This window comes from Gambusia affinis, linkage group LG10, assembly GCF_019740435.1.
Source record: "Gambusia affinis linkage group LG10, SWU_Gaff_1.0, whole genome shotgun sequence".
NCBI classification, from domain to species: domain Eukaryota; kingdom Metazoa; phylum Chordata; class Actinopteri; order Cyprinodontiformes; family Poeciliidae; genus Gambusia; species Gambusia affinis.
The window spans coordinates 29,053,680-29,078,131 of NC_057877.1; the positions used below are offsets into that span (position 1 = coordinate 29,053,680).

At 45.5% G+C, this 24,452-nt stretch overlaps 1 protein-coding gene across 2 annotated transcripts; it reads right to left on the bottom strand.

Annotated features, from left to right (window-relative positions):
• Window positions 1-113: 113 nt before the first annotated feature.
• Window positions 114-22,858, bottom strand: kifap3a (kinesin-associated protein 3a). Of its 2 annotated transcripts, none has more exons than XM_044128396.1 (21): window positions 22,573-22,858; window positions 21,505-21,759; window positions 20,595-20,726; window positions 19,951-20,096; window positions 19,821-19,879; window positions 19,608-19,749; window positions 19,393-19,492; window positions 19,075-19,199; window positions 18,898-18,996; window positions 18,617-18,795; window positions 16,842-17,004; window positions 14,812-14,912; window positions 10,674-10,779; window positions 10,413-10,525; window positions 10,169-10,334; window positions 9,408-9,533; window positions 9,018-9,116; window positions 8,519-8,604; window positions 5,807-5,987; window positions 5,645-5,729; window positions 114-1,149 (listed from the first exon to the last, which is right to left on the bottom strand). In XM_044128396.1, the coding sequence occupies exons 2-21, from the start codon at window positions 21,552-21,554 to the stop codon at window positions 1,032-1,034; spliced, it is 2,376 nt and encodes a 791-aa protein (XP_043984331.1). In that variant the 5' UTR covers window positions 21,555-21,759; window positions 22,573-22,858; the 3' UTR covers window positions 114-1,031. The 2 variants fall into 2 exon arrangements, with proteins under 2 accessions (XP_043984331.1, XP_043984332.1); XM_044128397.1 differs by having other exon boundaries at window positions 114-1,146; window positions 22,573-22,783.
• Between the last annotated feature and the right edge of the window lie 1,594 nt (window positions 22,859-24,452).

Sequence of the window (24,452 nt, forward strand, 5' to 3'; positions counted from 1 at the left end):
CCGGGTCGGGTCGGGTTGGACCGGATCGGATCAGACCGGACCGGATTGGGTTGGATCGGGTCGGATCGGACAAAATATTAACAAGTCAAAACATTGAAGCAATAAAAACAGAGAAAAATGAAAATAGTTTTTATTTTCACTGCTGGAGTTTTTTTCCTTTTTAAGTCAAAATGTCAATAATAACTTAAATAATCCAGAATAATAACATGAAATACATGTAATAAATATATTTATGCCTGACACATCAGCTGCTGTTCGTTCCTTAAATATTAAATATTTTCTATTTGTTTAAATAAAAATCTACTATTTTATGATCTCCTGTGGAAATTTAAAAGTTTCTCTTTTGGCCCGGTTCTGGTTCTGCCGAACATTCAGAACATTGATCTTTGCTTCTACTTGTTTTCATCAAGAGCATTGCAGTTGCCTGTCTGCAGTTGCCATGGTAACGGCTCAGGTAAACACAGAACACCGACCTCTAGATCCTCTTTAACAGGAGAAACAGGACAAGATGAGAAAGTTTTCATTTTGTCTAAACCGGTTTAATCTGTTCGGATTAAAACGGTTTAATCTGAACGGATTAAGTTGTTTGACTCACTGAGCTTCAGGTCGTTGTTAAAAAGAGGAAACACAGGTGAACATGGCTGCAGAGGAATGACTGATCAGGCAGTGTGAGCCCCCTGCTGGACAACTCCAGAACAACACCACTCACACAAACGGACTTTAACTAGACCCAGGTGAACCACAGTCCAACATGGTGGAGGAGTGGTGGTGCTGTGGGCTTTCAGATTTTTGGGATGGGAGAATCAGATTAGATGATTCTGATCACAGCGCCTCTTAAGGGCCAATCGGGGAAATGAGACCCAAACACTTAGAAACCCTGAACATGTATGACCTTTAACCCCTGACCCACTGCAGAGCCTCTGATCCAGGAGGTTTAAAACAGAACCATCCAGGTTCTGGTTTGTTACAGAGACACAAAGTAAAACCAGAAGGCCTAGTCCAAGTCCTGGACCACAGGGAAGGATCCGGGTTTACCGGGAAGCGTTGGCGGTGCAGCTGTAGAAGAACCGCTCATCGGGTCGGAAACTCCGGTTGCTGACGGGTCGGTCCGCCGGAACCGGAGCCGACGGGACAAACTGGTCCAAACTGCTGAAGGACAAAGAGAGACAGAACCAGAATAAGAACCAGAACCTGAAAGCAGATCCAGAACAAACACGTCAGATAATCAATAATTATTAAAACCAATCACTAACATTGCATCTCGTAAATCATCAAAATGATCAGGATTAATAAATGGAGTATTGATCAACTTATTTGGTATAAGTTAATCAATAACCAGGTTGGTTTCTAGTCCAGATTTAAAATGTTTCCATCCATATAATAATATAAACTAATGTTACACATGGAAAGACATTTTCTCTGTTATTTTTACTGCTGCTGTTGAAATGGACGTCAAACGTTACACTGTTTACTGCAACGTTAGTGAGGATGTTACTTTCCAAAAGTTAGAATAATATATCAAACATAAACAACACTCTGTTTCAGAATTTATATATTTTTATTTCAGTTTGTTTTCCTGTAAAAGATAAAATCCGTCACCATAATTACACTGAGATGATGTAAGCTAAGTACAAATGATGCTAATGCTAGCAGATTGTAGCTTAACAAAGACGAAGCTTATGGTTGGTTGGGGGCCCCAAATGAAAGTCTGCTCAGGGCCCCAGAGGGCTGGTCCCGGCCCTGCTGCGCAGTAATCACCGTGACTACAGATGAACGTGGGTCACTTCCTCTGGGTTCTGGAACCCGAGTCCTCGGACCCTGGATGTTCTTCAGCTGCCAGAAGGCCGACTGTGGAACCGTCTTCATGACCCTCAAGGTTAAACCTCCACAGTTCAGAACAACTGAAGCTGCAGAGACAGAACTCACCACTAGGTGGACCTCTCACTCCACTTCCAAACCTCCTCTGGGCCCAACCCGTCCTCCAGCCATGAACCGGACCGGCAGAGGCCCGGAAAGTTCCAGCCGTCCACAGAGGGAGTGGGAGCCAGGAGTTCATGGCAGGAGGGGATCGCCGTGGAGACGGAGGACGAAGAGGAGGAGGAGGAGGAAGAAGGCTCTGGAGAGGGGGGGTGTTTGTGGCTCCACGTGACCTCCTCCCGTCACGGTGACCTCCTCCCGTCACGGTGACCTCCTCCCGTCACGGTGACCTCCTCCCGTCACGGTGACCTCCTCCCGTCACGGTGACCTCCTCCCGTCACGGTGACCTCCTCCCGTCACGGTGACCTCCTCCCGTCACGGTGACCTCCTCCCGTCACGGTGACCTCCTCCCGTCACGGTGACCTCCTCCCGTCACGGTGACCTCCCGTCACGGTGACCTCCCGTCACGGTGACCTCCTCCCTTCACGGTGACCTCCTCCCGTCACGGTGACCTCCCGTCACGGTGACCTCCTCCCGTCAAGGTGACCTCCTCCCGTCACGGTGACCTCCTCCCGTCACGGTGACCTCCTCCCGTCACGGTGACCTCCCGTCACGGTGACCTCCTCCCGTCACGGTGACCTCCTCCCGTCACGGTGACCTCCTCCCGTCACGGTGACCTCCCGTCACGGTGACCTCCTCCCGTCACGGTGACCTCCTCCCGTCACGGTGACCTCCCGTCACGGTGACCTCCTCCCGTCACGGTGACCTCCTCCTGTCACGGTGACCTCCTCCCGTCACGGTGACCTCCTCCCGTCACGGTGACCTCCTCCCGTCAAGGTGACCTCCTCCCGTCACGGTGACCTCCTCCCGTCACGCTGACCTCCTCCCTCCTGTCCAGAAGTTTTGGGATTTCCCCAGAAGGTGGGAGCGTTTCTCTTCCTGTCCTGCTAAAATTCGAGCTGCGTGTTTTTCCCCGCCCGCTGCAGCCATGATGAGTTTGTATCTAAATCACTTCCAGCGCCGCCTCTTCTCCTCCTCGCCATGTTTCCGTGCCCCTCCCCCGTCCCGGGGCAGAAATATGTCCCTTCCCTCTCCACACGCTACGGCTGTCAGACAGGATTTGGGTTCTGGGCTAAAGGAGCAGCAGTGAAGCTCTGATCCCGGCGGGTTCCGGACCGAACCGGACTGGACCAGGAGGAGAATCTGAGACACTTCCCCTTAAGAAGCTGCATTAGAGGGAATTTATTTCACCTTCGTCTGTCAGAAAATCTGAGAAAGGAAATTAATTTTCCATCAGTTTTCCTGCAGTTGCTGCAGACGGAGTGAAAACGTCCCAGTGGTGAACATGATGGATGTCGTTCATCGTCTTCCAAACATTTTACCAGGATATTAAAATCTGAGAAACCACAAAAACTACTATTGTTCATCAGTATTCAATAAATTTCTTGTTTTTTAATTTCTATCCACCCAGTTATAAACTGAACATGCAGGATTTTGTAGAAATGAAAACAGTCTGAATTTTTCAGAAAAGTGAAACGTGTTTCCTGGTTTAAATCTGCAGCTCAGACTGGATGATTCAGTTTCTATTTACAGTGAAAAACTGGTGAATAAATGAACCACATTGATTAGTTATTTACATTTTAACGCATTAAAGCGTCGGAGCGCATTCTGTCAGGCTTCTGCTATTAATTTCTGCTTCTAAAGGATCTGATTGGAAGCTGTTGTGATGAGGTGGTGCTAATGGAGTTAGCTTACCAGATGTTTGAATAACCGAAATAACAGATTAAAAACAATAAATCTTTATATGTCTATTCAGTAACTTAGCAGCATATTTTTCATTAAAAATGTTAATTTATGTATTGAAGTGACTGAATGACAGAACCTGGTGAAACGCTTCAACAGCCAGCCGAGTTCAGCTCCTCTAACGATGAACGTTGTTTCATTTTAAACTGTTTTTGTTTCAATACTTGAACTGAAACTTCAGGAAACTGGAAATCGGCCTATTTAAAGCAAGAAGAACCTTAGAATCATTTTGATCATTTCTATCAGGTGATGCTCAGCGTTCCTTTGGACCGAGATTCAGACCCGTTCCTGACGTTCCGGCCCGGCTCTCTGAGGTCCGATTCACACCGTGTTTCACGCGGTTCAGAACCGGCGGCCGATTTGGCTCTGATTATTCTACTGAGTCCAAATGAAACGCGTGCGGCTCCCCCGCCGCTCCGGGCTGTCAGAGACGGGCTGACGGACGGGGAAACGGGAAAACACAAACACCGCAGAGGTGAAGCGTCTGTCGTCTGCTCAGATCGGGTTCTGGACCCGGCCGAGGCCAAGGAAAACATTCCTGCTGAACAGTCCGCCGACAGGAGCTTCATCTCACGCGAGCAGCGCTCCGATAATGGGACAAATTTCTCTGAATCAACTCTGGATTTCCCAAACGATCCATCAACTCAGCCGTGGATCCCATCAGCTGCCGCCTGGTTCTGGGGACTCGCAGGAAACCCGAGGTCGGTTCTGGTGATAACAGCAATGAGGTTTTAATTCCCAGCCATCGGCTTTAAGTTTCAGGCCGGAATGTCGGAATGGGATTGGGAATGGAGTGGGTAGGTCCACTGGAGCCGCGGAGGCGGCCGGAGAGTGTTTGTTCTCAAAGCTTCTCAGAGGGTGGAGCGATGCCTTCAGGGACCGGTCCGATAACCCGGATCAGCCGGCAGGGGAACCGGCGCCGGTCAGAGGACGGGATGAAGGGAAGTTTAGTGTTTCCTAACAAATACGCCCGGAGTTTCATACTGCAGGCAGCATTAGGGACACACGATAAATCGGCATGAACATCGGAACCGGTCCGATAAGTAAAACTGGGTCGATATTAAGAACCGGATCTGGCTGTAGTTATGTGCTGTGATGTCATAGTTACCCTGAAAAAGTAACTTTTGATTACTGATTATTCCTTGCTGATCATTTTGAAAGTAACTAATTTAGATTACAAGTTACTTTATCAGTTACATTCTGGCCCCGCCCCCTCGGTGAGCCGGAAGGTCTTTTTTACAATGAAACATTCAACACAGAACCTGATGCATAGATAGGAAGGTAAAACATTACGAGATGTTCCACCTGGTTATGATTATGATTGGGCCATTTAGACCAGCGTTTGTTGTAAGGATCTCCTTTTATATGTAAAGATTTTTCCATGGAGTGTTTCTCCTCCACGACTTCCTGCCAATGGCTGGGGGTGAATTCAGTCAAGACCGTGGAATAACTTTTCTGCTTGCAATTGATAAAACTTTAGAAAGATGCTGATCTTCCTTTTGAAACACTTCTCCAGATATCAGCCCCAGCAGAAACACTCTGGGATCGTTTTGGGGACGACATTCCCCAAAACGATCCCAGTAAGCTGCCATGGATTTTGGTCTCATGGTTGACGTTCTGATGAGCCCAAAGTGTTTTAATGAAGCATTTCCTCGACCACACCCTGCCTGACCCACCTCTTCTACTCTCCTCCACTTCCTGGTTCTGTACTTTGACTAGGCCATGCTGTGACTCCAAGGTTTGTCCAAACTCAATTTTTGAAGCTCTATAGTTTGATAAATATTATTATAAACCCTGCAGTGCAGAACTGAAGCCCTACAGTTCATTGTTTCTAAACAGTAGAGAAATATCTATAATATCGGTATAAATATCGGATCTTGGTATCGGTATCGGCCCTGGACCGTCGGCTCGGCGTGTTGAATACCTGCTCAGGTTTCCAGCCTCTCCGCTGCTCTGGATGTCTGCGTAGAAACTGGGGCTGATGGATCCGTCTCCGGAGAGAATCCCGTCTGAACGACACGACAGACTCAGACCAGAACCGAACATCGGGTTCGTTCCCACACAGGGTTCTGGAGGATCCGGGTACCTGCGGCGTAGAACAGGTCCGGCCGCTCCAGCACGTCCCGGTTCCCGCTGAAGGACTCCCCGTCGTCTCCGTACAGGAAGGGCTCGTCCAGCAGCCGGTTCTCCACCATCTCCAGCCACTGGCTGTTGTAGTAGCAGAACTTCGCCGTCTGGATCTTCTTCGCCCACTCCTCGTCGTACTCCTGAGGAGAGACGAAGCGGGACAGACGGCTGCCGATGAACTCAGAGGAATTATGGGAAGGACGACGGCTTTACGGAAACTATCAGGATCCGTTTTAACACTTCGGTCAGATAAACTCTGGTTTGGTTGCTCTGCTGCCTGGACACATAAAGATAAACTCAGTACCCTGAAGCTTAGCCAGCAAGCTAAAGATTTAGCTTGGAAGAAATGCATCATCAGATTTTTCTGATCTTTCCCATGAATTTAAAGATGGTGGCCATCTCAAAAAATGGCCGCCATTTGAGCCTTTAAAACCAATTATTGCCATAAAATGTTGCCCATTTCCATGACTTCACTGCAAAAGATATTTTTCCCAGTTATCAGAGGAATAATCTGCCAATGAAACTAGAACTTTTTGATCAAAATTAAGGAATTTAAATTTAAATCTTAAATTAAGCTCCAATATTTCCTGAAAATTTACCTGTAAGTTGGTTTTTATCTCATTCCAAGTGCTTTAAGGTATTTATAGATATTTGCACTAAAAGCCAAAAATTCTTGGTAAGACTTTGTGTTTTTACAGTGTTGGATGAACTTTGTGTGACATTATATGTTTTTGACTTTTGGTTTTCTTATTCATACGTTCATAATAATAAGTTGAAAATCACAGGCCAGGCTTAGCGGTTAGCGGTTAGCTTCTGCTCAGTTTTAAATGTGCTTAGAGGTTTAGCATTAGCTACTGCTAATGTTTAACGGGTTATCGTAGCATAGCTAAGTGTGTTAGCAGTTAGTGATGCTAACTGTTTGGTTAGCTTTGCCCCCCACTGGGAATAATTTCTGCCGATTTTAGCGTAAACATATGTTCTCCGTTATCACTATGGCAGCCATTTTAAAAATGTCCCCCAGAAAAAGGAAGCAGAAGACCAAGAAAACCTCCATGACTGCTACAGTTCAACGTGTTTGGACTCTGAAGAGACTCCAGACACGTTCATCTAACTGGTGAATTCATTTTCTACGACAATCATGTCAGCCATCTTGAAAATTCCTAAAGTTATTTGTGAGAATGATTTCTATGGGTTCTGTTAAAGTATTTATCTGTAATAAACCTTGTCAGCCATGGCGGCCATCTTTAAAAGCCTCCGGTTCTCAGTTCGGTTCTTGTTTCTACAGATGAAGGATTTTTGCTGAAATATTTTGTTTCCCTGCAGCTTCAATACTCCGAGCCTCAGTCTTCATCACGCAGAGTTCATCATCGGGAGCTGAGCCAGCGGCGGCGCTCGGGTTAGTGACACTAATCGGTTATCGATCAGCAGTGTGAGCTCGTCTACTTCCTGTCTGGAGCTTCTACAAATTTCTCTATGAATCTGCGTTTGTCCTCAGCTGCTCTGATCAAAGGTGAGTCTTTCAGGACTCCTGGACCCGGTGTGTGTTCGCTGCCTGTGTGTGTGTGTGTGTGTGTGTTTTCCCCTGACGGCGCCGTCGGCCCCCTGACACACTCCAGATGCCCCCGCCTGCCTCTCATGTGGCGCGCAGCGTAAATCGCCTCCCTGATAATTTAAATGAAACACTTCCTTCGGTCCGATTGGCCGCCTGGTTTTAATCTGCAGATAATTACGCTGATCTGAGGTCTGGCAGCGCTCACGCTGCGGCTGGCAGCGAACCGCAGCCGTCAATCACCAGCTGCTCTGCGATCTGATGGACGGACGGCCAAACATCAGGAGAATATAATAAAATATTAAAAATATCTCACATTTATGAATTTATTAAGAAATCAAAATGAAATCAGGTTTTAAGACGTTTCTGACGAGAAGATCTGATTTCCTGTTTCTCTCTCGGAAAAACCTGGACTGGATGAGGATCCAGAGTTTATATTTACCGCTAATTATCTAAATAAAAGCCTAAATCAGATGGTTAAATAATCAATAACAGACTAAAAACAATAAATATCTCCGTAGTTCAGTTAATATGTCTATTTATTTCAATTAAAATGTTTCTTATTTTGTCATTATGTTGTTTTTGACTAAAATAAAGTTAATTAATTACAGATCCTGCGATTAACACAATAAAAACTGTAATGGAGTCCCACCAGCATTTATAACAGGAGGAAGAATTAAAAAATAAAACGGTTTGATTTCTTTCTACTGCAGCTTCTTCATTCCTAGATGAAAAAATGATCAAGATAAAACGGTTAAATGAAGTTACAGCCTGCAAGTCGACTAGAAGGATGAAAATGTTTAAGTCTTCAGAAACTTGTGGAAAATTACTTTAGTCTCAGTTCATCATGCTTTTATTTTGGTGGGAACTCGTTGATAACATCCTGGTTCTGCTTGCAGCAGAAAAATAAAGATTATGAAATGTTTTCTGTTCTGTTCAAAAACCAAAGAGTCGAAGAAAAGAAGAATTTTAGTGACCACAGATTAAAATGAGCTCCTAATGGAAACCAGTCGGTGACAGAACCCAACAGAACCTTTAAACTATCAGTAACTCATAAACACGCTTTAAAGATCATCATTTACAGACTACCGCCCTCCTCCAGCAGGGGGAGCCGCCACTCACCGCTATGATGTCCAGGGTGTTGTCACACACTCTGCGGATGGCCGCGTTGCCGTCATGCATCAGGTCAACGAAGTACGCCGGAGCCTCTGGTGTCGGGAGTAAAGGAGACGATTTCCTGGAACGCCATGAGGATGAATGAGGGTGAATGAGGATGAATGAGGGTGAATGAGGGTGAATGAGGGTGAATGAGGGTGAATGAGGATGAATGAGGGTGAATGGGGATGAATGAGGGTGAATGAGGGTGAATGGGGATGAATGAGGATGAATGGGGATGAATGAGGATGAATGAGGGTGAATGAGGATGAATGAGGATGAATGAGGGTGAATGAGGATGAATGAGGATGAATGAGGATGAATGAGGGTGAATGAGGGTGAATGAGGGTGAATGGGGATGAATGAGGGTGAATGAGGGTGAATGAGGGTGAATGGGGATGAATGAGGATGAATGAGGATGAATTATCAGTCAGGATGAGTGACTCCAGCAGAGCAGGAAGGATACGCGTGTCTTTGATGATGACGTCTCTGGTGGCCTTGTGGAACGCCATCTGGTAGAAAACGTAGAGGATCTGGCAGACAAACTCGTCGTCCTCCTGTTGGGCTGAAACAGGAAAACGGGAACGATTCTCTAGACCACAGAAAAAAACTAGAAAAAAGATAATTTCTGCCAAAAGATCTCAGACACTTTATAGAAAAAGTAGGAAATTTTAGAGAAATTTACTGCCAAAGAACCACTCCCTTTTCTTCCAACAAAAACCTGAGTGGATACTGTAATTTCTGTAAAGACGTCCTGAGCAGCGCCTGCAGACTTTAAACTCCTCCTTAAACACGGCGCCAGCATGCAGCTGAAACCTGACAGGAAGCAGAAGAAGAAGAAGAGTCAGCCACTCACCGTTCAGGAGATCGATGAGAGCAGGAATGATGCCGGATTTGGCCAACATGGCGGCGCAGGAGTCGTCCATGGAGACGGTGCCGATCAGGACGACGACCTCCAGGATCAGGTCGTCCTCAGCAGAGCCTGTCGGGAAACGCAGCGTCAGGAGGAACCAGTGGGTTTTAAACGTTCTGATTCTTCCTGGTCAACGAGAACAAAATCTAAATCATTTCTATTTACTGAACTCCAGGTTTGCTTATATTGCTTTGGAACCTCCAGCTTTTATTTTGGAGGAATGGAGGAAGAAGAGCAGAGAGCGAAGGAAGAGATGCAGCAAACGGTCTGGGAATCGAACCGCCGGGTTGAGGCCTGCAGCCTCTGCTCCACTGCGTTCCTCCACATTTCTTCCTAGATAAGATGCTTTGGGTTGACAGGCAGCAGAACCACACCTCCTGACCTCTGACCTTTCACCTGTTTCCCTCCGGTGTGGAAAATGCCACATAAATCCAGAAGGTTGTTCAGATTTTTTATATTCTGGTTAAACTAAAACAGAGAAACGTTTGTAATCCTCCGGACCGTCCGGACCCTGAACGCAGCGTGACCTTCTGACCTTCCCTCTGGTCGGTATCAGGCTCTCAGATGAACCCAGGCGGGGTCAGAGGTCAGCGACCATCAAAGCTCCAGATAAGGAGGGAAGCCGCGCCTCTCCTCTGATAACCGGGCCTGAGCCATGGCAGCCGGAGGTCACGGCGGGGTCACGGCGGTCTGGAGACACTCACCTGGCTTCAGGCGCCGCTTCAGGTACGGAACCAGGTCGTACTCCCTCAGAACCAGCTCCCAGTCCAGGTCCGGGATGGTCAGGTTGGCCAGGGTTCCCAGGCACTCGATCACAAACTCTTCGGCCTCGTCTTCGCCGATCTGGGCCGCCAGGTCGCCGACGTGGTCCTGCAGAGACCAGACGAGGACAAAACGTCTCACCGGGACTCAGGTGCCACAGCGACGCCGACGGACACGGAAACGGACCAGGAACAGGTTCTTGGTGTCTCCGCCATGTTGAGACAGGTTCCTGATCATCTTCATCACCAGAACGTCCTTCAGCTTCAGAGCCCGACCCATCAGCAGCTTCAGGCCGTTCCCTGGGCAGGAGGAGACGCTGGGACCGGTTCTGATGGGTCAGTTCTGGTCAGTCTGATGGGTTAGTTCTGATGGATCGGTCGGTTCTGATGGGTCGGTTCTGATGGGTCGGTTCTGGTCAGTCGGTTCTGATGGTGGTGCAGCTCAAACCTTCACAGAACAGCTGAGCGTTGCTCCGGTTGGCGGCCAGGTTGATGCAGAGCGAGACGAGCTCCACGTCCAGCTGCTCTTCACCGCCCAGCATCATCTTCATCAGCTGCCAGACAACAACAACCATCATCATCATCATCATCATCAGGTCAGGTAGATGCTTCATCCAACCCGATCTGATCTGGGTCAGAACCAGCCAATCACAGAAGACGTCTGATCTGAACATTAAAATTTTGGATTTTTAAAGTCCGAGCCCAAAAACTCAAAGGTAAATTTGGCCAAATTCCAACTTAACTCCAGTTCTGAACCCAGAACGAGGCGGGGCTAGACATACAGGGGCGTGGCCTAAAACAGGGCGGGGCTAGACATACAGGGGCGTGGCCTAAAACAGGGCTAGACATACAGGGGCGTGGCCTAAAACAGGGCGGGGCTAGACATACAGGGGCGTGGCCTAAAACAGGGCTAGACATACAGGGGCGTGGCCTAAAACAGGGCTAGACATACAGGGGCGTGGCCTAAAACAGGGCTAGACATACAGGGGCGTGGTCTAAACACGGTGGAGCTAGACCGACGCAGGGCGTGGCCAAACAGGACGCGGCTGACCCCTTACCCTTTGTGCTTTTGGTGAAAACTGTTAATATTAAGTATCAGCTAAAAAAAAATTAACCAGAGGAAGAAAGGAGGATTCTGTCATGTGAACAGCTGAGGGAAGAGAGAGAAAATGAAAGACAAAAGAAAAGAATTTGTATTATCAGAATATCTAAAACTTTCAACATGTCAGACTGAACTCAGAGACCAGAGATTTATAATAATAACTGATCATAACCTCCACAGTTTAATAAATTACCAGTTAATGAATCATTAGGCTGCAGCTCTAAAGGAATCAGTCAGACTGAATCAGTTCCTGGTTCTAGTTCAGTAGAAACGTGACAATTAGAGCCAGACGTGTTGGAGATCTGCAGCTGAGACGGCTAGTTCATGCTAGCGCCTTATGCTAGTTCATTATGCTAGTTCATTATGCTAGTTCATGGTAGCACCTTATGCTAGTTCATTATGCTAGCACCTTATGCTAGTTCATGCTAGTTACTTATGCTAGTTCATTATGCTAGCACCTTATGCTAGTTAGATTTGCTAGTTCATGCTAATCCTCCCGTCTGTCCACCCGTCCCCTCTGTCTGATTTAACATTAAACAGGAAAGGCTCTGAGCTGAGAGGTGGAGGAGGAGGTGGAGGTTTGGAGGAGGTGCAGCTCTTCCCTGTGAGGAGCTGAGCATCAGGAGCGTCGGCGGGGCCGGGGTTAGGTATCACATACCGGGGGTCCCGGATCCCAAATCAGCCCCGTCTAGACTCTCTGGCACCTGCTTCTGCTCATTTACCGCAGACGGCCACCGGGGGCCACCGGGGGCCGCCGGGGGCCCGCAGCCTGCTCCGCCTCCGCTGCTGCTCCTGGACGGTGACCCCATTGAAGGGGTGGGGGATCAGATCAGTGAGAAGTGACGGAGGAAAGGTGGGAACAGAAAAGTTTATTACTGATGTTTTCACACCCGGGCGGACCTGCTGAGTCAGCAGAGACTTTCTGGGACTAAAGTCAACAATCAGGCAGAAAACATGTTTACAGTGCTTTGAAAAGTATTCATGACCTTTGAACCTCAATGTTTGTTTCACATTACAAACACAAACAGAAGGGAAAGTGTATCCTTCCTCCTTTCTCTCCTTCCAGCAGGACATCCAGTCAAAGACATTATGGACTGGGTTAGAATGGCCTAGTCAAAGTCCAAACCTTAATTAGGGGCGGTATGGACTCAGAAGTTTTATCACAATATTTTGTGGTACTGTTGTTATAATAAAAGTTTAGGTAACTGTATGACAGTGTGTCACAGTGATTATAGTCCCACAAACACAAACATCGCGCTTGAAAAACGTTCCCGTCTGTAACGCGTTTCTTTAGGACACCAGTCGGGTTTATATCAGTAAACTGAACAACATGACTGCATTTCCAGTTAGTATTGCATTTATTGGTATTTTATTGATGCTTTTATTAAACAAACACTGAAGAGAAAGAAGAAAACTATGAATGCTGACAGTAATGGCAGTTAAAGGGTGTTTTAAATATTATTAATTCAAAATGATCAAAAAAACGATAAATCAAAAATACTTAGAAAAACTTTTAATGATAGGATAAATGTCCACCTTTCACCTGAATCCCTCTGAGAATCTGCAGAAATGGTTGAAAGTGATGTTTTCAGATGTGTTTCATGGAGCAGAAACTTCAGCAGACGACAGAACTGATGCAGGAAAACATCTGCAGAAAACGGATTCAGGAAGCCGAACACAGATCCGAGCTTTACTTCCCCGTTAATAAAAACTGCTTCTTCACATTAAACCTGTCATATTATCATCACTTATAAAACTTAATGAAGCTAAAACTTACAGTTAACTTATTAACCCATAACGTCTGTAAATGAGCCTCAATCAGCTGCTAACGTCCAACAATCTGATCCGTTTTGGTTTCCTTTTCCTTTGGGCTGCAAACGACCCACAGAAATACGATAATCACAAATTCATGTTCTCTCCTCTCTTCAGGATAATGTGTTCATCTTTCCCTATGCTGAGTTTCCCCAAAAGAAGAGAACTAAATAATAAAACTAATTTATTTTATTATAACAGTTCTATTTCTATCTGTCTGTGTTTCCTCTTCAGACTAAAACTAAAAGTCTGAGGATCTCTGCTGTGGATGTGAGAAAAAACATTCATCTCTTTCATTTAGTCCAAGTCTCTCAAGCAGGATCAGTGAGAGCGAGGGAGGCGGGGCCGAGGTCAGAGGTCACATCCTGGTCACGCTGCCGAGGTTCTGATCTGCTGCCGACTCGACCTTCTGAACAAACAGCCGAGCCTCACATCCACATCTGGACAGCATTTACACCCAATCCCAGCAAGCTAACGCCGCGCGGCGCCGGCCAATCAGCTGACAGGAGAGGAGCCGGCGACCGGGTCGGCTGGCGACCGGGTCGGCTGGGTCAGGAGGGAGCGCCCGCAACGCGGCGGCAGCTAACGCTCCAAACGCTGCGAGCAAATAAGGCTGAGGTGGAAACTTTGTTTTCCCACAGAGGGAATCTGATTCTGGGCTGATCTGGATCAGAACCGCAGACAGAACCTGGAGAAATGTCAGGTTGGGTTCCTTCTCTCTGAGTGGGACCGTTTGTAAATAACTGAGGTTATAAGAGGAAAAAAGGGACTGATTTTTAAAAGTCAAACTTTTGCCATAATATTAATTCATTTATAAATGTTATAGATTAAAAATACTTAATTAGAAACATAATTATTAATTTAAAAATTAAAATACATTTTATTTAGCAAGGTAAATATTTAGCATGACTTTAAATATCCAACTCAAAACTAAATATTTAACTTTGTACTTAAATATATAATGAGCAAAATCCATATTTAGCTTCATACCAAATAAAATCAGCTTGTTAAATATTTACTTTGATAACTAAACATGTAATTTGTAAAATTAATAACTATGTTGCTAATTAAGTATTTAGTTTTAAACTGAAATTTGAAGCTAATTATCTAACTAGTTAAGTAAACATTTATTTAGCTTCAAACTAACTACTGAGCAAGTAATTACCTTGCTAACTAATTAGTTAGCAACTAATTAGCTAACTATCTAAATAGTTAACTAGCTACATATTTAGCTTGCTAACTAAATATTTGGTCTGCTTCAATTTAAACTGAGCTAAATATCTAGCTTGACGCTAGCTATACCTTTGGCCAAACTAAATATTTAATTAGCAAGCTGCCTCGTAAGCTAAATATTTAGCTGTAAATATTAGGTCAGAGCTAAATATTAATGCTAATTTGTCAATTTGTTTTTGGAAGTGGACTATCAAAATAAAAGCTGGGTCTTACAAGCTGCTATAGAAACTGCCGCTGTTGGACTGGTGCATCACCGAGTCTGTAGATTCACTGGAAATCATTTAGATTCCCCTTAAAACGGCTAATCCTAAATTTAAACCTGATATGTCAAACATGTCAAGAGGAAAACCCAGAACCCGGTCAGAACCTGAACCGATGTCAGGCTCAGTTCCCTCCCAGCGTCTCTAACTGCGGGCGCCTCGACGTTAGCCAGTCTCACCTGCGGTATGCAGTCGGTGTGAGCAAACACGGACTTGAATCTGTCGTCCATGCTGATGTGGTACAGGACGCACATGGCCAGCTGCCTCTGCGCCTCGTCAGCTGCAACACAAACACAGGCAGGAGGCGGGTCAGCCATGAATGACCGCTTGTCCCGCAACGCGCCGCAGGACGCCGCCGACCACATCCAGGAGGGGCCCACTGTTCCTGGACAAATATTACCGGCCTGAATGGACTGTTTAACAGCCGGGGGTCGGAGGTCAACCGCAGGCGGCTGCAGCTTCTCACGGCTCTGCAGCCGACAGTGGAAAACAGAAAACTACAGTTGGCTGAAAACAAACAGGTTTTTACATTTTGGACTGCTGTCATTTTTACATTGGTCCTGAAGGGCTGCTGCTTTTGCTGTTTGCTGCTGTTTTCTTCATCAATTACCAAAGATAAATTAGATTCATTCATGCACAGTGTTCCATTCCAGTTTACTCCAGGTATCTGACAGATGCAGGTAAATAATAAAATTAACATCCATTTAACAATTAAGTATAGAACAGAAGAATAGAAGCAGTTTTTATTGTCCTAAAATTCAGGTGCAACAGCAGTGTCTTTTTTAAACTAATATTTCACGCTCTGCCTGCCGGCCTTTTCAACTAGAAGTTAAAAACAGAATATAAAAAACAAGGCTAACAATGATAATAATATTAAAAATAATATACAATATTGGACTGAAACGTAAAAATGAATTTATTAAAAAACAACAGGACTCACGATGCCGGATCAACTCTTTGTGTATTGAACATATTTACATTACAGGCAGAGAATCAAACGTTCACTTTTACAAATAAAGATGATTTATTCCAGATTTTATTGGACTGAGACCGATTAAAGATCAAGTTTTATTGCAGTTTAGTCCAAATTTATATTGATTATATTATGTAGAATTAATAAGTAACTACAAATTCTGTTATTTATTGTTGTAATAGTAAGTTTTAACTATCAGCATTTCAGAATCTATGCCATCTATATCTACGTCTGCCTGTTGGGTTCTGCTGTCTGCGATCTTTGGACCTTCCACAGAATCTTTTAAAACCAACAGATGTTTTAAAATATAGATATAATAATAAATGCAGGTTTTATTTCCAGTAATATTTCCTTTCATCCAGTCTGGAATGTTTCTTTAGAATAATTTTATATCAGCATCCTGTACAGAAAAATGTGAATTTATGGCAAAAATTTTCATATTTCTCTTGATTATAAAACCTAAAAGCATTATGATTCTCTGAAACACGACAGTTTTCTGAGATCATATTTTTATAAAAATGATCTGTTTTCTTTTTTAAAGGCTCACATCGACACTCCTTCACATCTCCGCTCTGATTGGCCCATTTTATCATCGTTATGGTTTCACTTCCTGCTGTTTGACTTGACGTTAGCCAGTTTCACTGCTGTTCTTGTGGATGAAGGAGAGAAGCTGCCACCGGTGCAGAGCTTGCTCAGCAGCGGCAGCAGACGGCTCGGACATCGGACCGGTGTCGTCCAGGGCGGGAAAAATCCAGGAGGAGGAACCAGGACTGGAGCTCAGGTCTTCCTTCAGACGGGACGGGAGGGGATCTGATCTGCAGGGGTCACGACCTCTCGTCAGGCCTGGACACAAAGGCTCTCCTCTCCTCTCAGGCGCAGCGGGGCCTTCACGCCGCGCGGCGGATGAAAGGCGGGAAGCCGGCGGATGATTGATGGCGCCGGCGTCGGCGTGCGGAGCCCAGCGGACTCTCGCTGATTCAGGCCGACCCAACAGTGTCACAACTATGAGGCGGCGCGATATTTCAGGGACCTTCCTGCAGGCCCCCCCCCCAGAACCTCTGATGACTCCTTTGCTTCTCCGACTCGCTGCTACAAAAACAAGCTGCGCTCCGAGGTTCTGCCGTGTTATTCTAACAAATATATTCCGTTAATTATGTTCTGCTATCGGATCCGCCCCCCGAGACGCTTCAGAGCCTCCGCCCAGACACGATGCCCGTAACCACGGAAACCGCTTACCCAGCAGAGAGGAGAGCCTGGGAACGAGGCCGGCCCGGACCATCTGGCCGCGCAGCGCCGTGTCGAAGGACAGGTTGAGCAGCAGCCGACAGGTGGCGCTCTGGAGCTCCTGGTGGTCGCAGGGAACCAGGCGGGCCAGCTTCTCCACGGCGGCCGCCTCGGCCTGGGGGGACAGGGAGCGACGGTCAGAACACGGCAGGAGCCGGTCCAAACAACAAGAATATTAGAAACAGGCTGGGAGGAGCTCAGCTCTGCAACACCAGGAGGTCAACCGAAGGAGGAGGGCAAAGGTCAGGGCAACGGGCCTAAAGTTTAAATACCTGCAGGGTGGGAGTCCAGACTGGAAAAATAAAGATCTAAAACCAGAACGACCGAACACACGGCTGCTTCCTGGTTCTGGATTCAGTTCTGCAAACATCTGGATTTGTCGCTAGTTGCATCTTTTCCCTCCAACCAGTTAACCCGGAACCGGAACCGGAACCGGAACCGGTCCCTGTGGTCGCTACCCGGGCTGTTCCTCCCGTCCTGCAGGTGGAAGCGTTGAGCTGATGAACGTCTCGGCTCAGAATTGGACCCGGGTTCTGAACGGATCAGAGCGGAGCCACCAGTTCATTTGCTGCTCTGACCCGACCTGCTCCCAGTTAAACCAGTTGCTGCTACTGTGTGGGAAACCAGCAGAGCTGCTTAATCAGCTGCAGCCTGGATCAATTACAGCCGGAGTTCTGCTTCCATCAGCAGAGACCCGGGTCCAGCCGCTGAGCAGAACCACCCGGTCAGAAACCCGACCCGTTAACCCACCAGAACCGTCCTGCTGGACATTTACTCTGAATCAAAGATGCAGATTAAACCGGGTCCTAACCGGGTCTGGTTCTGATAAAAACCCGCCAGCTGATCAGAACCAGGTGGATTCTGGGAGCGATCCACATTCACTGCAGGAGACAGAACAAATAAATACAAGAAATTACTTCAACAGCCAATCAGGTGAAGCTTTCTCAGCAGTTCTGCGTTCTGATTGGCCGGTTCCCGTCCGGCTGCGAGTGAAACCAGGAAGAATTGAACCAACAACCTGCTGGGCAGCAGCAGCAGCTGGAAACCAGGGAAGTAAATCCGACCACAGATTTAATGAAACCCTGAGAGAACCGGACCCTGATGACCTGCTGAAGACCTGGACCCGTCGGACGGCATGAAGTAGGCCTCAGAAATAACACGTCTGACCCAACAGCCCAGAGAGAGAAAGAAGAAAGAACGGAAGACAAGAAAAAGAAATAAATAAAGACAGACCAAAGGAAAGGGACAGAAAACAAAAGGAAGAAAAGACACAAAAATGAAGAAAGAGACAGTTATGGAGTGACCTAGTCAAAGTCTGAGATTCTGTAGTTTGACTCTAAACAGTCGATCCTGCATTGAAACCCTTGAATGTGACTGAATTAAACCAATTCTGTGAATCGGAGCCGATCAAAGTTCCTCCATAATAAATCTGAATTTAATGAGGTTGTTTTTAATTTGGTGTAATAAAAATAAAATCTTTACAAACTTTAACCAACATGCTGTAAACTTTCACTCACTTTTACAACGTGGTTTAATGTTCAATGCAGAAATACTTTCAGGTTAAATATTTCGTTTTAATCTGGATTACAGATGTTTTATAGAGACTAAATCTGAAAATAAATACAAGAAGAGAAATCCTCCGTCTCACCATGTGGCTGTTTGTCCTTCTATTGTCATCATGTTGTTCTGTTTTGTTTGTTTTGTTGTTTTTTTAGTTTTTAAGTTACCATGTCGTTCTTGTTCTCCAGGAAGATGGAGAGCTTCTTGAGGAAGGACACGGCCACCAGCAGCAGCTCCTGGTCGTCGCGCTCCAGCAGCTTCACCAGCATCTGGACGATGTTTTTGTTCCTCATCTTCAGCTCCGTCCGCGTGTCCTCAGCCAGATTCAGCAGCAGATACAGAGACACTGCAGACCAGGAGCAGACAGAGGTTCACCTGGCTGGGCGGGGTCACAGCTGGAGGTCACAGCTGGAGGTCACAGCTGGAGGTCACAGCTGGAGGTCTGTACCTTTGAGTAGCTGCTCCTGCTTGGCCAGCAGACTCTGGTACTTCCTCAGCGACTTGTCGTGATCCTTCCTCAGACTCTGGTTGTCGGGGAACTCGTCAGGTGAATCTCGTTAAGGAGCTCAGACCAGCGGCGGATCGTTAATCAGCTGCGCGGCTGCAGGTCGGGCCTAAAGGATATCGGCCTTCTTCTTCTTCTGCAGCTCGTCCTTCCACAACTCGAAGCGCTTCAGCTCGTGCTCCACGATGTTCATGCAGAGGGCGCCGATCTTGAAGTGGGTCACCAGGCTGTGAAACTGGGAGAAGCTGGGAAGACAGGAGAAGCATCCAGGACTTTAAACCTGGACGCTGCAGTGAAACCACAAGTTTACATACACTAGATAAAGAGACGCATTCTTATCTCACCAAGTGAAATCAGACCAAACCTCTCCGGTTCCAGGTTGTCAGAATTACTAAAATTATTCATATCTGACAGCAGCGCCACGTTTTCCTGGTTTACCTGGAGAAACAGAAGAAGACGGAAACGATGGTGGTTGCCAGGTCAACGCTCTGCTTCCAGTCCTCTCTCAGCACTCTGGCCAGTGCTCCCAGTACCACCTCTGCAAACAAACAGCAGATGGCGACTGCGTCAGCGTTACCGTGCTGCTGCAGCGTTACCGTGCTGCTGCAGCGTTACATTGCTGCTGCAGCGTTACATTGCTGCTGCAGCGTTACCGTGCTGCTGCAGCTCCTCCAGGTAGTCTGCGTTTTGGGCCAGCTGGAAGATGAATGCGGCGCCGCGGATCTTCTCCTGGATGTCTTCGTACAGCAGCTCCACGTACTCGTCGATGCTGCCGATGCTTGCCTCCTCGTCCAGCTGCAGCAGAGGATAACAGGTTGACCCGGTTGCTGCAGAGGAACGGCGGCGGTCAGACGGGCGGCTCCTACCTCCACTCCGCTGTACGGCATGAAGTCCCGAGGCGAGATGTTCTTCTTCTCCTGGTTGTCTGTGGAAAAGATGGGTCAGCTGAGAGCAGGATCCAGACACAGCGAGCAGGAAGTGAGGCGGGTTTGGTACCGCTGCTCTGTTTCCGGTTCTGCAGGTAGAAGAGCAGCTGCTCCACCTCGGCCAGCTTGGACGGATGGATGAGCTGACATTCCTCCACCACCTTGTGGGCCAGAGAAGCCGTGTCCGTGTTGGCGTTCAGGCTCTTCAGACGGATCCTGGAACAAACGCTCCACTTATTAAAGCTATTAAAACTAGAGGAGAGATATTAATATCCGATATTATCTGTAATATGCCAATCTATTCAGTCTCATTCTATACTTTTTGCGACATCATTCTTTATTATTTATTCTACATTATATTCAGAAGTTTGAACCATTACAAAGAAAGACTGTTAGAGTTTATTTTTACTTGTCTGCTGTTTCTGTCAGTTTCAGTTTCTTTATTGTTTCTTTTACTGACTGAACAAATTAAAGATGTTTACATGTTTGACCAGCTGGTGAAACTGTTGGTGTGTTTCAGTGAGCCGTACTGGTGCACAGTTATCAGACATATTTGTAATTCAGTATGTTTAAGTTTCAGTTAGAAAAAATAAATGTTTTAAGTAAATTCATCTGTTTGTAACAGATCGTCCGATACTAAACCTCAGATATGAGTATCAGAAGTGAAATACGTGGATCGGTTCGTCCCAGGTTAAAACTGAATCCTTTCCTCACATCTTCTGACAGCTTTTTCGCTCTTCAACCATCGGTTCTCCCAGTTCTCCCAGTATGGTCGCCTCCACCTCGTACTGGACCACCAGAGCCTTCTCAGTGGGGTGGACGTCCAGAGAGCATCCTTTCACCCTCCTGCAGGCCCAGAAACACAGAAAGTGGAGAAAATAAAATCCAACACGTCTCAGATTTTAACTCCCAACTGCCAGTAAAAATATTAAATATAGAAATATTATGCACCAACATATGTTCAATTAAATGAATGCCAATATTCAGCAAATACTCATGGGTTTTATTAAATGTTTCATTCCTATTTCATTGATTCCATCAATAAATTTACGCAAAAATTATATTTTTTTAATTTAATCCAAGTGTGAAAAAAAGCAAGAACTTTAATTTCAATTACTTTCTATTTGAATTTAAACAAATTAAATGTATGTAAACTAAGACACAGATATGATAAACCAAAAATATTAAAAATATACTTTATATAAAGGATGGAAATGATTTACAATAAAGGACAAAATAAAAAAGTCACATTTTAAAGGGGTTTGGTTTGAGATAATCATAAAAGACTTAAAGAAACGTAATCTGCAAATTAAATTAGGAAATTATTATTATTCTCAGATGCAGCAACATAGCAAAAAGAACAAATTAAAAATCAGAAAGGCAGGAAGAAACACAGCCAGATTACACCTGCTGTTGCCATGGTAACATGTTTCAGACAATGTCTCGCTTCTCACGGACCAAAACAAGCTTTTACACGTAAAACAACAAATAATAATCATATTTATTTAAAGAGACATGTAACCGTGAAGCTTGAGATATAATCAGATCTCATTTAACTGCTGTGAGGCGGTACCCGAACCGAACCGAGCCGAGCCGAGCAGTAACGTCATGTTTCCGGTCTCACCGTTTCACGTAGCGCGGCTCTCCGGTCGGCGGGTTCTCCATGTCAGACATCAAGCTGCGGCGTCACGGAGGAGAAACTCTCACTAGTTTCACCTGGACGTGATGAGGAGCAGCGGGAGGACGCACACCGGGCGGATGTTGATTGTCGGCTCAGCCTGTTGCCAGGAAGGTTACCAACGGAAACAGAGCGAGCGGCCGCTGCTGCCCCCTGCTGGTGCGGCTGTTATAAACACCTCTTAACTCAGCGGTCAGAAACCTAAAAACAGAATAAAAAAATGGCTCAGTGGTCATAAAATCTATAAAGTAGAGAAAATAACTTGATTAATTATAGTTTTTCACCGTTTCATGTAAGTTTCAGGGAAACTTATTTAGTGAGAGCAAAGTGAAACATTTCTGCTTGGCTGGAAATTGTTCTTCAGGACATTCAGCTGTAAGTTTTTATTCCTATGTAGCACAACAGGATGTACTGAATTTGGCTGTTGGAGCCCAAAACACCGTGTACAAAAGAAAGTACACCCTCTTTAAGAATACTTAAGAGACATGATGGAAATGATCTTGTCTCTACCAGGATAGAAAATTATTTCAATTTCATTTCAATAATATAAAAACACTCAACAGATCTCACCCCCCAGATGAACTTTGGCCTCTTCTTCTCTCTAAAGGTCAGGCTGAGGTTTAGACTTTAACTAGGCCATTTCTCCAGTTTGAGTCTTTTCTTTTTCATGTGTTGTTGTGAAGCTGGGTCTCATTTTTGACTCTAGAAAACTTTGCTACAGAGAGGAGCTCAACAAGCCCGCATCATCAGCCCGACACCACCGTGCTTTACAGCTGGAAGGAGGCATCTGATGGTGAGTAATCTGTTAAGAGTTTCTGTAAACTGGAAACTGAGATGAAATAATTTCATTTCCTGGTAAAGATCTGGTTTTTATTAGATTATAAAACTTTAGATTTGGCAGGGCGAACCAAAATTTAAATTTGATGTTTCAAGGGCAGCGGGTGTGTCCATATTTCTCTCTAGGTCAAAAGGAAAATATTAAAAAAGGAAAGGATGCATATCTGCGCTACGTACTGCGTTCCTGTGGGGCCTTCTGGGTGGATGGACTGTTTAAGGAGCTGTGGGAAAGATTTATGAGCCTCAGGACAGTGGCAGGATGTCAGAGGAGAGCAGAAACTGACTCTGGATGATATTCTGTAAAACTGTTCCTCTTTTACACCGCAGTGCGTCTGCAGAGGTGGTGGATGGTCAGGAGGTCAACACCAGGCCCAACACAGCGGCTGACCTGAGGAAAGGTCAAAACGGGTCGGAGCCATGCTGTAGTTTCTGCTGCCCGACTTCTATTTTATGGATTCAGTAAACCAGCCACTGCTGAGAATATCTGAGAAAACAAACTGACCGAACGCTTCCTCTGCAGACTGGAGTTCTTTAAAATCCTGAAACGTAAACCAGCCTCACGTCAGCATCAACTGAAAGTCTGAAATTGATTATTTAATGTCATAAAAGACAAAGATTGATCTACTGGTTCAGAGGAGACAAGTTGAGACTGAAATAATCAAACCGTCCAGAATGGTGGTGGCAGAATCATGCTGTGGGATGTTTCTCTGCTGGGTCGTACGTCGTTGGCTCTTGTTGCTAGGCAAAATCGTCAAGGTGTTTTCTCAGAGGTGGCGTCTCTGACCTTAAAACATAAAACATGTCCTATCAAACAAAAATAAACATCAGAAATTTAAAAGCCAAACAAGCAAAATAAAACCAGATTTAGTTTGAATGGTTGAAGTGTTCTGTGGAAACAGACGGTTCCCAGGTGGAACCGCTCCGGCCCCCCGGCGGATCGGCTCTCCTGAAAACATTTGCTGGTCTCAGCAGCTGCTGATGTCACCGCTCTAATTTTATCCTCTGGCTGTCAGGAAGGAGCCACAGACATTTGTGTGAAGGTCAGAAACTCACCAGAACGTTTCTCTGGCAGATCTGCTAATATTTTGGTTCCAGTCTGTTGCAGCTGCAGATAAACTGCAAAGAGAAAAACTCATTAATTAATCACTTCAGTTTGTCATTAATGAGTAGTTTTGTTAGCATAAATGAATTCACATCGATGCTTCGCTGATCTACTAAACCAAACTGGGAAGACGAGTTTTCTAATGAAGCTTCAGAATCAGAGTGAAATTTAAATCTCAAGTTTAGTTTTGGTATTTCTTCTCCAAAATGATTCATTTAGAATAAACAGATTTATTCCCACTGCAGCATCTCCACATTTAATTTTTATAGTTTCAAATTTGTTTTGAGATTCAAAGTGCAAAAGAATAAAAATCTATTTTTTTATTGTGATCACACTGCATAATGATAAAAACCTCAACACTAAATGTCGATACAACTCTTTGTGCACCGTGAAAACTTATTTCATCTATTTATCTAGAGATGTGAGAATAAATGGCCGAGCCGAGAACGCTGCCCTGAGGCGCCTCTGAGATCAACAGAGAACGTTAAAGTTCCTCAGACCGATGAATAAAAATAAAATAAATGAATGAGTTGGGCTGGACTGAACTAACAGAACCTCAGAGGAAACAAATGGATCCAGAAGACAAAAGATTTGTTAGAAATGTTAATAAGCAGCTTATTTTACTGACCTACTGAGAAAGTTTATGCTAAAATTCAGTCTTTTGTGAATATTCTCCCTCTTCCATAGGAGAAGAGCTTTATTTGGCTTTTACTGCTTATTGGTGACTTTTTACTCACACTAATCGGGAGAACCGGGACGTTTCCCGGTGGTTCCGGTCGGACGTTTGGACCACAGGGACCAGTTTCTGTCCAGTGAGCAGCCATGATGAGGCTGAACCGATCACAGAAACACATAAATATGTTAGAAAAATGGGATGAACTAAAAGACTTTATGTAGCAGTGCACTGTTGCAGACGGAGCTTGTGAGATTATAATTAATGATTAACAGGCATGAA

Coding starts and splice junctions, on each gene's coding strand:
- kifap3a (XM_044128396.1), bottom strand. CDS start 21,554: ATGTCTGACATGGAGAACCCGCCGACCGGAGAGCCGCGCTACGTGAAA. Junction 19,493..19,607: donor GGAGGAGCTGCAGCAGCACG/GTAACGCTGCAG, acceptor GTTTGTTTGCAG/AGGTGGTACTGGGAGCACTG. Junction 1,150..5,644: donor GAGGCTGGAAACCTGAGCAG/GTATTCAACACG, acceptor TTTGTCCTTCAG/CAGTTTGGACCAGTTTGTCC.